Source organism: Callorhinus ursinus, unplaced genomic scaffold, assembly GCF_003265705.2.
Source record: "Callorhinus ursinus isolate GAN/ISIS: 27379988/994484 unplaced genomic scaffold, GSC_fseal_2.0 scaffold65, whole genome shotgun sequence".
NCBI lineage: Eukaryota > Metazoa > Chordata > Mammalia > Carnivora > Otariidae > Callorhinus > Callorhinus ursinus.
Window position 1 is genome coordinate 6,077,728 of NW_027397127.1, and position 16,400 is coordinate 6,094,127.

Below are 16,400 nucleotides of genomic sequence, written 5' to 3' on the forward strand. Positions count from 1 at the left end.
CACTTTTGATTTTATTACAAATTGATGTATAGTATTGCTATACATACCTGTATGACTGGTATTGGGTGCACATTTACTAATAGCAACATCAAAGGGAAAAAATTAGAAATATTTGAACATCCACAAAACCTTTGCCCCTGGGCCAAATGCCTTAAGCAGTAAGCACCAAGATGTTTTTAAAAAGTAACTTATTTTCCTGATGGAGGGCATGTATTGAATAGAGCACTGGGTGTTATATGCAAACAATGAATCATGGAACACTACATCAAAAAATTAATTAATTAATTAATTTTTTAAAAAGTAACTTATTTTCAACAACACAATTGTAGTTTTATCTGGGGGCCTATAAGCACTACTGAGTGGCAAAACCTTACCCCATTAAGATGCTCTGCATCAAAAAAAGCAATTTTAACTCATCTCTAATGTTTCAGACGAAAAATTACAAGTGTAGTTAATATTCATGGTTTTTCAGCAGACGGGCTATCATAATGAAGTTGTGCTTAGAGTAATATGAAAGTTAGTTTTCATACCTTGGGTACACATGTTCTGGAGGATAAAAGGACAATGTAATCTGAGGTATGCTGAGTGTATAGAGAAACCAGACAGCTAACTTAAAAGTGGATCCAGATAAGCCATAACATAGCAGCTGCATATATAAAGAACTGATAAGTCACTCAACCACGGAAGGCCTAAGCCATGATCTCACATTAAAGTGTTTTTAAAACCACCCATTATGATCACTCAAATATAACTTTTAAATAATTTGTCGCATACTTAATTCTTTCAAGGTTAAGCGAAATGAAGGATGATGGGCTTCAGGCTGGAGAACATTTTCTTTAACAAAGCCATTCATTCCTTTACATCTGCCTCATCCCCGGAAAGATAGTGGGTGGGACTACCCAGAGATCCTTCTAGGAGATATATTGGAGTTTTAATTCTACATTCCTAAAACTGAGTGGAATTTTTGCGCTGTCATTTCACAGGTGCATCCTCCCCCACTGTCCGTTAAATCAGAACACTCATTCTCCTTTGAAAAGAGAATTCTTTTCCTTTAAATAGGTGATGGGCATAGTTTCGATTTGTTTAGGTGCCTTAGTAAGATTTTTTTTTAAGTAAACAACAAACAAAAACCCAGGACTTAAAAAAAAAAAAACCCACGACGCCGAAAGACCTGAAGCCTGAGGCCATCCGTCTTTACCTCCTTCTTCTTCCGTGTGTTACCTGAGCGTTTGCCATAAGGACGTCAAAAGGGGGACACGGTCTCTACAGGGGCTTCAGTGGCCAGAGGTGAGGGTAGGTTCGTGTGGCCTAAGGAAGGGGCAAAAGGGAAGCACTTCCTGGGCGCGCCCAACATTCTGATGGAAGCTGGATTTAGAAAAGGCAAAATATTCAACTACAGACCAGGTTTAAAGAGTGCGTGGGCTGGGTACAACTAGTGTAAAGGTTAGCCGGCAGGCAAGGGAAACAACCCGAGGGCGGAGGGTGGGGAAGAAAAGTTTCAAATACCCTCCAGAGCCTAGTGAGCTATTAACGTGCGTCCCCCCACCCCGGCTCCGCTCTGGCCCCCCCAGGGCAGCTAGCTGCTGCAAAGCCCGCAGCCCGATTTTTTAAACGTAAACCTCTCCCTTGGGCTGGAGAAGGCTTGAGCTACCAGCGTTGTAAATAATGTTTCCTCCTAAGCAAGTGAGGGCAGAGTGGAATTCCCTAGCCAAGGCCGAGGAGAAAGGAAGGTAAAGGGACAAAAAAGTAATTTCTGCCTGAGAGTGAGATGACGGGGGTGGGGGGGGAGCGGAGGGGGGGAGGTAGAAGGAAGGACTTACCGCAGCCTCTGCAGGCTGCCCCCAAAGACTCAGGGCCAGTAAGAACAAGCCGGCAGCCAGGCTGACTCCACGCAGTTTCATTCTTCTCCGGCTCCCGCAGCTCCTTCAGCACCCGCACGAAATCCCTGGCTAGCTCTGACCAACTGACATAATCTTGAGTTTATGGGGAGAGAGCTTAGAGGCGGAGAGGGACAGCGAGGGTGTCCCAATTGTGCCCGTCGGCTTAGGTGAGGAGGAAGCTTTTTAAGAGTGTTGGGGGTGGGAGAAAAAAAAAAAAAGGAGAAGCTCTTCTTCCCTCCCCCCCTCCCCTCCCCAAAGCCGGTCTCTCGGGAGCACTTTTCCCTTCTGTCTGGACTTGCAAACTTTTTCCTCACGCAAGTCCCACAGCTCAACTTTCCTCCCTCTCTCCTCCCGCACCGCCCCCTCCCCACCAGCTACTGGGGAATTTGAGGATCACTCCGCCACCGCTTCAGACTGCACCAGCAACCTGCGAGGGAGTGACGCTCAGTTATTTGGGGGAGGGAAACTTCCAGATCAGTTGGCTGAGCACCATGAGCACCGGTTGGCCGGGAAGCTTTTCTATTCGTTCACTTGCACCTTCCGTTGGTATTACTCTTCCCTGCCCAGTCCCACTCTCATTGGTGAGAGCACCAAAGCCAATTACAAATAGACCTGAGCTGGGACTATTTTTTTTAGCGGATGGATCTTAGAGGAACTGAGCTTTTTATTGTTAATGGTTAGAAACAAATTTTGGTCGCCGCTCCCTGGGCTGCTGGTGTTCTTTGCCTTCCACCTGCTCGCAGGACAGTTTCTACGTGAAAATATTAGAACTGTATAAATATATTTACATAATTAAACATATTCTTACAACCGAAGAATTAGGAAAACGAACCTACTTAGGTGTACGAAGCCTTTATGCGTGTTTTAAACATCTAAGATTGAGGAGCATTCAGTAGATATTGGTAATTATTATATGGTTGGATGCTATTGTAATACAGTCCTATCTTTTTATTTAACTACATTGTTAAATGCTGTAATTTTTACCTTTTGTGTTGAAGTAATATAAAAGGTATTGACTCCCATTGCGGCTGTGTTTCAGAAGGATTTAGTACAGGGAATTAAATAACTTTCATGACGTTTTCTTTAAAACTAACACAAATACCTAATTGGGAACATTTATGTAGAGTTAATGGCAGTTGAATTGATGTTTCCGAAATAAAGTAGACTTGAGCATTACTTTGGTAATCCTGATCTACAGATTTGTTAAAGTACCAACAGGCCCAGAAAATATTTTGTGTGGACTCCTTGGAGGGTCTTTCGGGGATTTGCTCAAGAATTCCTCAGAACATTTCTGTTATCTCAGAACCTAGAATTTGCCACTTGAGAGTCTTGCAAGACTTTGGACCTATTCATGGGGGCCCACTCAGCCTTAGGTTCTACTCAGCTTTGGGTAGATTTACTACTCCAGAAACCACCACCACCACCACCCTACCCCACCCCACCCCACCCCACCCCACCCCCAGGAGCTTAGTAGACGATCAGAATGAGTGTTGTATGCATTTGGGCAAGCGTGCAAGGGCACTTTGGGGCCCATCGGTAGGAGTCCTGTGCCTTAAACCTATTTATGTGTAACAGTTAACGGTGGTTTATGGAAGTGTATGCTGCATAGTTGCTTAGATCTTAGTGTAGAGGTCTCTATGGGCCTGCGCGTGAAGCTATGGAGATGCGTGGGAATGTTATGCGCAGAGGTGCCTGAAAGTGAGAAAGACGCCGGGCTGCCCAAGGTAGGGGGGGATGATTGACAGCAGACAGCCCCGCCCCTTTCCCTCCATTCCTTCCTCTCCTAGTGTATGGAACTATCTTTTGAGTGCGGCAAGTTGTAGCGGACACCGCTGACTGTTTCCCTTTGGGGCACTTCTTATCTAGAAGCTGAGTTTAGTTTCTTCCGAAGTGAGCCACTTCGCCCCCCCAGCCCGTCCTCCTGAATAAGGAAGCAGCCGCCAAGCATCAGCGGAGCCCTGATGAGCCGGGGCTGTGGAGCCGCTTAGCTGTCTCCCGGGACCCAGCTCCGGAGGAGCCGCAAGCATGCACCCTGGGTGAGCTGTTGCTGCCCTGAGCTCCCCTCCTTCTTTCCTACTTCGAGCTACTTTGCCGGACCGGGACTATACTTGTACTTTATGTCATTGCAGAGAAAGTGGGGGGCAGGCAGCCAAAAAGGGTCGGGGACTATGGACAGACGTAGGACCCCGGAGCCTTGAGAGCCCATGTTACTCACCCTTCCTCCTGTTTCAGGTTGTGGCTGCTCCTGGTTACGTTGTGCCTGACCGAGGAACTGGCAGGAGCCGTGAGTCTCTTTTCCTCCCCGACCCTTTTCCCTCCTCCTCCTTTGACCCCCTTCCCATTCCACCTCTTGTGTTTGTGTTAGGGGGTTACAGAAGGTTGCCCTGCGAAACAGAGTTCACATCACTCTCCTTTCTAGTGGGAGTTAATGGGGTTCTTAGGAATAGCACAGCGTCACGCTTATGCCTTTGGGACTGAGGCATCTTTCTGCCCCAAAACTTCGTAACGGGTTGGGAAAATAAAAGTAGAAGACGCGAGAGACGCACATTTCTGAGCCTATTCCCAGACGACTTTAAGATGACTGACATCTGATGCTCTTCTCTGCATCTATCTCCAAGGCAGAAGAAATGTAATTTTCCCTGGTCTACAAGAACATGAATTGGCACACAAGTTTGAGAGTGGGAGGAGAGCCCAAAGAGTGGGACTTGAAAGTGCCACGAAATTTATAGAAGTCAACTTGCTTGTGATCCTTTGACAGTACCAGATGACAACATCTAGACTCTTTAACTACCTGAACTGAACTAATACCACTAGATGATGTTCAGTTTCTGTCTGATGTTTCCTTTCACTGGTTTTCTGTGTCATCAGAAAGTTTAGAATAGAAAAAAAAATCTGAAAGTTATCATTTCATAGGCTGTTTAGATTATCATCCATCGAATCAGCTAGGGACTGCAGGCAAAGGACTTTCTGTAGACATCTGGTCAAGAAAAGTTTAATGGATCCCAGAAAGTAGAGAGACCCCCAGTGTAATTACTAGGATAATTTACCAAAGGAGGAATGACCCGAATAATGAGAGATATTGCAGTTTTCCAGTCTCACTAGCTACTACTTCTGCTGGCAGAAATAAAGTTAGCTGCTGAGTTCAAATATGAAGTTGTTTGACTATTGAGTACAATTTCACTGCTCTATTTAATAAACTGTTAATAGCCAAAGTCACACACCATATAGATGATAGATATTTACCTTGTGGGTTTGACAATTTAAAGTGATTGGCTGTATTTTTAATACTTGAAATATTTGTAAATACTTGTATGGAGCCATGTATGGAGCCATACTTAATTCAACCCAGTAAAATCAACTAATATGTTTATGGGTGGGGGGAAGGATTACTTTGTCTTGGCATATATCTTTAAGAAAATATCAGAATGAAGTGCAATGATTTCTTTTAAGAGAATGATGCCAGAATACCTGACTTTTAACATCTTGTGACACCCCACCCAACTCAGAACCTCAGCTCTTATGTAAGTAAATTCAAGACTTTGTAAACAGGAGTATTGATCTACGATTCTGTGTACTTCTCCATCTGATTCCTCCAGTACACAAGTTTAGTTATGTGTTACCTTGAGGCTCAATACTACATTTATTGAAAATGCCAGGTTTTGATTAGTTAACAATTTGTCCGGGAATCTCGCCACTTGTAAAAATGTTATGCCTGGGCAGCAATACCCTCCAGCAAAACCTTTATTTTCAGACTCTAGCTGATTGTATTCAGTGTACTTTTGGGGAAAGGCATTAACAAATCATTCTAGATAGCTGGAGACTTCCCAAACACTGCATTTTATCACTTGATATACATAAAAATCACTGGAGGATTATGCTTTAATTTTTAAAAGTATGGAAGTGTGTCTCTAAAATCAAGCCCTGCTTTGGTGTGTGGATTTCAGATTATCATTGTTTTACAATGCCACCTGCTATGTCAGTGTGAGTGACCCCGGTAAGACTAAAATAAACCTTGAGATACACTGACAATATTGTTTTTTAGCTGATTTACATCCAGAGCTGCTTCCTTCACTGCTGTTTACTTCTGCATATTATCTTTGGCAGTGTAAAGCTATTTTTTTTCATTTGGGGGGAAAATGGCAAAGAAAAAGAGGAGAATCACAGGATAAGTTCTCAAAAGGTGACTTTTCTGAGGGGAAGTTTTTTGTTTGTTTTTACTCTTTGTAGTGGATTCTCATGTGTATTGGATGGTTCTCATCTCTTCTCAATTCCAGTTTATCCTCTGGGTTTGTAATGTTTTTCACCTTTCAAATGGTTTTAGCTCTTTGAATTCTCTGTACCTTGACTAATATTAATGAAAAATAACATTTAAATAGATTGACAAGGGACTAGGTTGTGCTTCTCTATAAGAAAGTTTGTTCACTGTGAGAGTTAAGTTGCCAATAACAGAATCTTGGTGACCATTTGAGATAGGGTCTTTTAGGTGCTTTTGATTTCTCTTTGTCAGTTTATAAAGCAGTGCTGTTTAAAGGGATAGAAAGCTAAATGTTAAAACCTGGGATTAAAGAATGAGTTTCCATTAAATTTCTTTTAAAAGAGTGATGATCTTCATTGAGGTGAAGTACTTGCACAATTTATCTGAATGAGAAAGAGCCTAGGATTTCAGAATATCCATAATCATTTTTGGTTATTAAGTGCCTGAGGCACAGCACACAAAGATTTATTTAAACATAGTCTCTAACTCTCTAGGATTTTACTTTCTCAGACAATGGTGGTCATTATGTTCCTTAAAAGATAGGATACCTAATGATAAATTATTATCTGCATGTACCTGCATTGTGTTAAAGAAAAGAATAGGAAGATTCATATCTCACCATAGGCCAACATATCTAGCAGTTAAAATACAACAAAGTGACTGGATATGAAGCGAACAAAGTAGTCAGGGTCCTTATTTTTTCTTCCCAGTTTGCCTCAGATCTGCTTTTGTGAAAAGCTCGAATACAACCAAGCATATTTAAAGTCAAAGCCTAGCGAGAGTTATTTAGATAGAAAACAGGCAAAGGGGAGAAAATATATGTCTGGTTGTCCCCTTCTGCAAAGAGCATAGGTAAATCAAGGTCTGATTGAAATACAAACTTCTTTCCTTAAAGTTGTAACTTGCCCAAGTTGGTCCTTTCCACTGTGATGTTCAGCCCTAATTGCAGCCATCAAAGTATGAATAGAGTGTTCGGGATTTTCAGAGATGGAGAAAGTTTCATCCTACTCTAAGAATCAAGAGGAGTATTTGCCTTATTTGGGGCTGTGTCTCTAAGAATTCTTTAAATAAAAAAACCAACTTTATTGAGATACAATTTAAATACCATAAATTCACACATTATATATATTTATATAATTCAATGATTTTTAGTAAATTTACCAAGTTGTGCAACTATTGCTAGTTTTAGAACATTTTCATCTCCCCGGGAAGATCCTTCATATCCAGTCACAGTTAACCCTCATTCCCACCCCTAACCCCAAGTGAACATGAATCTACTTTTCTACCTCTATAGATTTGTCTTTTCTGGGCATTTCATATAAATGGAATAGAATCATATAATATGTGATCTTTTGTGTTTGGCATCTTTCACTTAGCATAATGTTTTTGAAGTTCATTCATGTTGTAGCCTGTATCAGTATTTTACCCTATTGGTGTTGGCATTTAATATTGATATTCCATTATGGATATACCCCATTTTTTAAAAAGATTTTGTTTACTTATTTGAGAGAGAGAGCACGAGATGGGGGAGGGTCAGAGGGAGAAGCAGACTCCCCACTGAGCAGGGAGCCTAATGCAGGGCTTGATTCTGGAACTCCAGGATCATGACCTGAGCCTAAGGCAGTTGCTTAACTGACTGAGCCACCCAGGTGCCCTGGATATACCCCATTTTGTTTATGCATTCACCAGTTAATGGACGTTGGACTCTTTCCACTTTTTGGCTATTATGAATGAAGCTGTTATGAACATTATCATACAAATCTTTGTGTGGACATTCAATTTACATTTCTTGAGTAGATATGTAGGAATAGAATTGCTAGGTCATATGAAAAATTTCTATTTCTATTTATTTAAATCTTTTGCCCATTTTAAGATTGGGTTGTCTTATTATTGAGTTGTAAGAGTTCTTTGGATATTCTGGATACAAGTCCTTTGCCATACATTACAACTTGCAAGTATTTTCTTCCAATCTGTGGCTGATGGCTGGTCTTTTCATTTTCTTAATATGAAATTTTAGTCTTCTGCTTTGCCTGCTAGCAAATGTCCTATATCAGCTAGCTGTGACCAATCACAATATATAACATATAGATGTGTGTGTGTGTATGTACCTAGAATATATATCTTGGGATGACTAAGGATACTGATACATATATTTGAGTATATCATCAAAGGAATCTTCAAATGACTACATAAATGGATAACACATAGGTGATAATGTAGCTACACTATTGACAGGTCAAATACAAACATATTTTAAGACAGGAGAGGAGGAGAAATAGGTATTATTTAATGTGCTACTAAAGAAGCAGGTAGATAATTCCATATCACAAATTTGTCTTGTTATATGTTTTGATTATTATATTTCAATATGATAGGTTTCCACTGCAATCCCATGTATTTTATTGAATACATTTAAAAAACTATTCCGAAAAGGAGTCTGTGGGCTTCACTAGACTGCCAGAGTAATCTGTGACATTAAAAAAACCCTAGTTACGCAGTTTGTTTTTAGAATAAACAAGTTGTCACTTTCTAAGGCTTGTTCAGGGATGAGGGCATTTGCATTGACTACAAATACCAATAATCTGTTAGATTTTAGGCATATTACGTAGTCCCCAGTAAATATGCCCCTAGGTACTATAATCTTATAATCAAGCCAGATCACAGGAGCAAAGTATGCTGTTTCCCTAATGACTTCATTAATATAAGAATGAAACAATAGAACATTGTATTGTAAGTCCTAGCCAGAGAAATTAGGCAAAAAAAGAAATAAAGGCATCCAGATTGGAGAGGAAGAAGTAAAACTGTCACTATTTGTAGATGACATATTATATATAGAAAACCCTAAAGACTCCATCAAAAAAAAAAACACATTAAACTAATAAACTCAGTAAAGCTGCAGGATACAAAATTAATACACAAAAGTGTGTTGCATTTCTTTACACTATTAATGAACTATCAGAAAAAGAAATCAAGAAAACAATTCCATTTATAAGTGCATCAAAAAGAGTAAAATACCATTGAATAAGTTTAACCAAGTTGAAAGACCTGTACATTGAAAACAAGACATTAATGAAAGAAATTGAAGAAGACACAAATAAATGGAAACATATTCAATGCTCATGGATTGAAAATAATTAATATTGTTAGAATTTCCATATAACCCAAGCAGTAAACAGAGTCAATGCAATCTCTATCAAAATTCCAGTGGTATTTTTCACAGAAATAGTACAAACAGTTCAAGAATTTGTATGGAACCACAAGAGACCTCGAATAGTCAAAGCAATCTTGAGAAAGAAAAACAAAACTGGAGGCATCACATGTCCTAATTTCAAATTATATTACAGAACTATAGTAATTAAAACAGTATGGTATTGTCATAAAAAACACATAGGTCAATGGAACAGAACAGAGAGACCAGAAATAAACTCATGCATATATGGTCAATTAATTTCTGACAAAGGAGCCAAGAATATACAATGGCGAAAGGACAGTCTCTTCAATAAATGGTGTTGGAAAAATTGGACAGCCACATTCAAAAGAATGAAACTGGATCAATATCTTAGACCATACACAAAAATTAATTCAAAATGGATCAAACACTTAAATATAAGACCTGAAATCATTAAACTTTTAGAAGAAAACATAGGCAGTAAACTCCTTGACATAGGTCTTAGAGGTGATTGTTTGAATCTGACATTAAAATAAACAAGTGGGACTCCATCAAACAAAAAAGCTTCTGCACAGCAAAAGAAACCATCAATGAAATGAAGAAGCAACCTACTGAATGGGAGAAAATAATTGCAAGTCATATATCTGATAAGAGGCTAATATTCAAAAAATACGAAGAACTCATACAACTCAATAGCAAAAACACAAGCAGTCCTATTTAAAAAAAGTGGCAGAGGATCCGAATAGATATTTTCCTAAAGAAGACATACAGATGGCCAACAAGTACATAAAAAGGTGCTCAATATCATTAATCATCAGAGAAATGCAAATCAAAACCACAAAGGAATATCACTGCACATCTCTTAGAATGGCTACTATCAAAAAGACAAGAGATAGGGGTGCCTGGGTGGCTCAGTTGGGTAGGCGTCTGCCTTCGGCTTATGTCATGATCCCAGGGTCCTGAGATCAAGTCCCTCATCGGGCTCCTTGCTCATCAGGGAGCCTGCTTCTCCCTCTTCCTCTGCCTGCCACTCCCCCTGCTTGTGCTCTGTCAAATAAATAAATAAAATCTTAAAAAATACATGACAAGAGATAACAAGTGTTGACGAAGGTGTGGAGAAAAGAAAACCCTTGTACACTGTTAGTAGGAATGTAAATTGGTGTGATCACTGTGGAAAACAGTATGAAGGTTCCTCAAAAAATTAAAAATAGAACCACCATGTGATCCGGGAATTCTACTTCTGGGTATTTACCCAAAGAAAATGAAAACACAAATTTGGAAAGATATATACACCCTCATGTTCATTGCAGCATTATTTACAATAGGCAAGACATGCAAACAACTTAATTAGCCATTGATAGATGAATGGATAAAGAACTTTTAGTGTGTATATATCTACAATGGAATATTATTCAGCCAGAAAGAATGAAATTTTGCCATTTACAACAACATGGGTGGACCTCAAGGACGTTATGTTAAATGAAATAAGTCAGACAGAGGGAGACAAATACCATATGATAAATCTTATATGTGGAATCTAAAAAAAGAAAAAGCAAGCTCATAGATACTGAGAAGAGATTGGTGATTGCTAGAGGCAGGGAGTAGGGGGTGGAAGAAATGGGTGAACTGTTTTTGTTTTTTTTTAGTTTAAATAAATTGAATAAAAATTTTTAAAAGAATGAAACAAATAGATTAACATCAATTATCAACATGTATTGGTTTTTACTTGCCTCAATTATGTGGATAGTTCCATAATTTCACCACCATGCTTAGAGTATAGACTTGTCCTATCCTCTGTAGATTTCAGGACATACACATATCGAAAGAACATATTAGGAAAGTGACATCCTGTATTAAACTATCAAATCCTTTTAAGCTGATGAAATGTCCCAGTGAGGTAGATCACAGGGCCCTAACTTGTTTTAGAATCTAATTAAATGTACATAAAAGACCCAATAAGCATGCTCAAAGGAAAACCGAGATGGGAAAATTAGCTAAGAGCAATTATCTGCTCTCTTACCATCTTTAATCAATCCCTCTCCTAGGACTTCTTTTCTGTTCTACAAACAATACTAAAGTCTCCGCCATTATAAAAATAAATAATAATAAAAAAACCATACCTTTATTTTTCTCTGTACCTCTAACCCCCTCAATCCTATTACCACCAAATTCCTGCTCATTGTCTACTCTTCTTCAACAAACATTTACCCCTAAGCCTATTACAGTCTAGACTGAGGCTACTCTCCAAAATTGCCCTCTTTCAAGTTACCAACAGCGGTCTAACTACCAAGCCCATTGGATTCTTTTCATTCTATCTGACTTACCATTGGTTTTTTTTCCCCCGGTTTATTGAGAAATAACTGACAGAAATCACTGTATGACTTTAAATCATACAGCATGATGATTTGATTTATGTATGTTGTGAAATGATTACCACAATAGGTTTTAGCAAACATACATCTTCTCATATAGATACAGTAAGAAGAAAAGAAAGAAAAAACATTAAAAAATTTCTCCTTGTGATGAGAACTCCTAGGACTTATTCTCCTAACACCTTTCCTATATACCATACAGCAGTGTTAGCTGGAGTCATCATATTGTACCTCCCTAGTACTGATTTACCTTATAACTGAAAGTTTGTGCCTTTGGAACACCTTCCTCCGATTCTCCCTCCCCGCATCCTCCACCTCTGGTCTCTCTACTGTAGTGTTTTGCATTTTCCAGTCATTCTGAAACTGCCTTTCCTTTTTTGACTTTCAAGACACTGTGTCTCATTGTTGCTCCTTAAACTTCTCTGATATTTTTATTTTATCCCTTCAACATTTATTTATTGAGCAAGCACTGTATTCTAAATAGTATGCCAGGCTCTGATGACACAGTGGTGAACAAGTCAAGTGTGATCTTTGCTGTCATGGAGCTTATCATCTTCATTACTCTCTGCTCCTAAAATGGTGCTCTTTTTTTCTCAGCATTTTATCGTTTGCCTTCTTCTTGCCTCAACAGTTTTAACTATGACTGCTATACACTGATGACTATCAATTTATATTTCCAGCTCAGACATGTCTTTTGAGCTCCAAACCTATACTTCCAATTACCTAGTCAGCTCAGATCTCAATTAGTTGATACATACAAAGCACTTAAAACAATGCCTGGGGGCACCTGGGTGGCTCCATCGGTTAAGTGTGGACTCTTGATTTTGGCTCGAGTCAGGATCTCAAGGTCCTGAGATGGAGCCCGGCATCGGGCACAGTGCTTCGCATGGAGCCTGCTTGGGATTTTCTCTCTCCTTCTCCCTCTGCCCCTCCCCCAGCGCTTGCTCATGCATTCTCTCTCTCTCTCTCTCTCTCTCAAATAAATAAATTAATTAAAAATATATATATACTAAACAATGCCTGGAGCACTCAACCAATGCCAGCTATTATTATTTTCTATTGCCTCAAATACAATGTGTCCAAAAATGAAACTGTTTTCCAATCCTTTCCATGACACTCCAACCTCTTGCTCTCATTTTTTTTATTTGTTAAATATCACCATCTACCCGGTTTCAAGCAAGAAACTATAGAATCAGCCACTAACTCTCACTATCTCCATCCTTCTCACCAAGCTCCGTTAGTTTTACCAAAAATCTGTAGAATCTAGATTGGTTCCAAACCTCATCATCATATATCAATAGCCTCTTAACTAGTTTTTCTACCTCCTAACTCCATTCTAATCTCTATACGGCCACCAGTTATTTTACTAACAGTAAATCCAACTATGTTATCTCCTGATTTCAAACCTTTGTTGGTTTCTTGTTTCTTCCAGTATTAAAATATATGCTCCTTAGCTTGGCATATTTAAGGGGCTTCATGATCTGGCCCCATCTACCTGTCCAGCCTCGTGTCTGTGTGTTTTTTCCTGCCAACCCTCCTTCTCAACCTCATAGTGTACATTACTCTTCATTCAGATTGAACATCTCTCCATTTCTATACTACCTTATGTTCTTTCCTATCTCTTTGTGTTTGTATATGCTGTCCTCCTTAGCTGGAATGTCTCTCTCCATTATTTACACTTTCTCTTTTACCTAGTGAACTCCAATCTTTATTTGTTTTTAATACCCAGATAAAATGTTATTTCTTCTATGAAACCATCCCAGACCTCTTCAGAAAGAATTCATTCTTCCTTCCCCTGTGATTCTAAGGTTCTTTGGGCCTCTTTGATAGCACCTGCCATGCAGTCATGAAAGTTCTGTGCTTGTATGTCTGTGTTGTCCTCTTCAGCCTTGTACGTACAATGTCCAGGGTACGGCCAAGCAGTTAGTAGCTGACCGACAGATGACTTTTGAATGAGTAAGATTTATTCCTGCCTTTTCCTTGTCTATCTGAACAATTACTAATATTAACTCTAATAACAATTGCCTCGATGGCACAATAACCACCTTTTTCTTTTTTTTTAAAGATTTTATTTATTTATTTGTTTGAGAGAGCAAGAATGAGAGAGAGAGAGAGAGAGCACATGAGAGGGGGGAGGGTCGGAGGGAGAAGCAGACTCCCTGCTGAGCGGGGAGCCTGATGCGGGACTCAATCCCGGGACTCCAGGATCATGACCTGAGCTGAAGGCAGTCGCTTAACTGACTGAGCCACCCAGGCGCCCACCACCTTTTTCAATGGTATAATGTTTAAGAGAAAGGACTCTGGAATTAGACTTTTGTTTGAATGCTGCCTCTGCCCACTGGCACTTCCTAGCTGGGTGACTAAGGGCAACTCATTTGACCTTTTGGAGACTCAATTTTCTCATCAGTAAAAATAGGATAACGCTTTCCTCCTGAGAGTGTTGTGCGATTAGAAGAAATAACAAGGTAGGTGCTAAATGCCTACTCTGCCCCCCCACAGGTATTCTTTATTTCTTTTATTGCTGAGAGAAAATTTAAAAAAAGATTCCCCAATTTTGGCAACTGATATATAACAAGGTGAGAAAAAGAGAGATGTCAGAGAAGACTCTCTCATCCATAGATTGTACATCTGGAAGGATGGCTATGTTTCTCAATTATCCCCCTTATCTCTTTTTCTCTCTCCCACCTCTTTAATAATGACATATAATTTCTAGTGCTTTAAGCTTACGAAGTATTTTTCTCAATTATATTAATAGCTGCTCAGAGTGACCCTGTGAAATATATAGGGCAAATATTCTCAGCCCGGAGAGATGAACTGATTTATCCAAGATCACAAGTCCAGCCAATGGCAGAATTAGGGTTAAAACCCACTATACTGTGCTGTCTCTCGAATTCAGGCATTTTATCATCTCTTATCTGGACTCCTACAACAGACCTGACTGTTCTGGTTTCAGTCTTCTGCTGCCTCCTACCTTTGTTCCTGATAGCCATCCTCTCTGCAAGCAAAGGACCTACTCTAAAGCACAAATGTGATCGTGCCGCTCCAACATTTGTGAGAGCTGCCTGTACCCATCATCATCTGGCCCTGCCTACCCATCCCACTCCATCTGCTATTACTGTTCTTGTCCTGATGTTTAGATCACAGTTATACTTTTGGTGTTGGCTCAACATGCCATGCATCGTCACTCCTCCTGCTTTTCCTTCTGTTTGAAACACCCTTCTCTTCTCCTCCCCTGTTTTCCTCCTGTGTCTGCAGATGGACATATTATTCTTCCCTTCAGGCCCACTTCAGTGAATAATTTTCTGAAGTGTCTCCTTCTTTCTATTCTTCTGTCCTTCCTGTTTTTCCTCCTTTCTTTCCTTCAAAAAAATAGGTATTTCATGCCTACTATGTGCCAAACACTGTGGTCGTCCCTGTGGTTTGAAGGACCATGGCAAGCACTAAGCCAGTGTGGCTAGAGCGGGGGGAGGGGGAAGAGCAGGGAGGTTGGCAGAGCATGGTGTAAGATGAGGCTGGAGGAACAGGAAAGAGCGAGACCTGCTCTGCACTCTTATTTGCTCCCTGACTCCCCAGAGCATTTACCTAATGCTTGTGGTAAGGTATATTTCTCTAGATGGGGGATGATAGGCATTATGGTTATTGCTGACCACCTACTCTGTGTCCAGCACTGACAAACTCTTTATGCATGGAGGGCTTACTTCTGTGGCACACATCTGCCCGTTCCAGGTTTATAAAATTTAGGAAAGCCACGAGGCATGTGTCTTTTCTTGAGCTCTTTTTGGGTTCCATGTTTAAGTCTGGAGGTCTATTTCCCGATTTTTTTTTCCTTTAAAAAAATTTAAAAACTCCAGATCTGGAGCCAAATGCTCCTAGGTTCAAATATAGTAGACTCCAACACTAACTATGGCCTTAGGACAAATCCCTAAATATATTATTAGCTGTAAAATTATTACTATGGTCATCCTTCTCTGATCACTCACTGTGACTGCCTGTGTACCAGAAATGAGTGGTGAGCCCATTTGGGGGACACATGAGAGCCAATTGCTTAATTATTTGTTGAATTTGTTTTTCAAGCTTCCTAGGAGAGAAGAAGAGTCAGAATTGTTACACTTGATCCAGTTTCCCCAAAGTCACCTCTACCTCTGCTGCCCTACTTTTGTGACCCCTTGTGGAGACCAGGGTCCCAACTGAAGATTATGTCTGAAGGGAGCTCCCCAGGCATCTTTGAAGTCCCAGTTCCCTTTTGTCTAGCAACAATAGGGTTAGTTTGCCAGTATCTTTCAATCCGATTCACTTGTACTAAGAGGGGGTTGGTGCTCTCCAGTGGAAATTTCCCTGGCCATAAAGCTCTACAAGATTTGCCTCCTAGAGATCGGGCTTTCCCAGAAATGTCTGGGACTGCTGGTCAGGAGGCTGAATTGGTCCTTTGGGAGACAAATTTTCTGTTGAGGAGGGAATGAAAGTTAAATGGTATTTCTCCTTGCTCTCCAAAGCTTTGAGTGACCATTTTTCCTTCCCAGAGAGAGGAGGGTTGGCAGAGAAAAATCTAAAATGCCTAGAATCTCTAAATTCTGTTTGTTGAGTGTAGCAGATCCTTAAAGATGAGGATTAACTTTAGATTCATAAGATTTATGTGACCTTGTCTTGGAGATAAGATTAAGTTGCATAAATACTTACCAGCACCTAGCATGCAACTAGATATCCAGAGCATGTTCATAGATAAT

General features: G+C 40.0%; 2 protein-coding genes across 7 annotated transcripts in view; one reads left to right on the forward strand and one right to left on the reverse strand.

The window, feature by feature from the left end:
* The window catches only part of COL4A5 (collagen type IV alpha 5 chain), a 233,304-nt gene extending 231,092 nt beyond the window's left edge, over positions 1-2,212 (reverse strand). Inside the window, exon 1 of the mRNA XM_025853713.2 lies at positions 1,821-2,212. Coding sequence (XP_025709498.1) covers positions 1,821-1,901 — 81 coding nt within the window. The 5' untranslated portion in view covers positions 1,902-2,212. The remainder of the gene's footprint in view (positions 1-1,820) is intronic.
* COL4A6 (collagen type IV alpha 6 chain) overlaps positions 1,269-16,400 on the forward strand; it is a 268,861-nt gene continuing 253,729 nt past the window's right edge. For 5 of the 6 annotated variants that reach the window (XM_073885697.1, XM_073885699.1, XM_073885700.1 and 2 more), the window contains exons 1-2: positions 3,679-3,916; positions 4,113-4,164. In XM_073885697.1, coding sequence (XP_073741798.1) covers positions 3,906-3,916; positions 4,113-4,164 — 63 coding nt within the window. In that variant the 5' untranslated portion in view covers positions 3,679-3,905. Of the gene's footprint in view, positions 1,288-3,678; positions 3,917-4,112; positions 4,165-16,400 lie in introns of those variants that run through there. The other variant, XM_073885698.1, reaches the window with a different exon arrangement.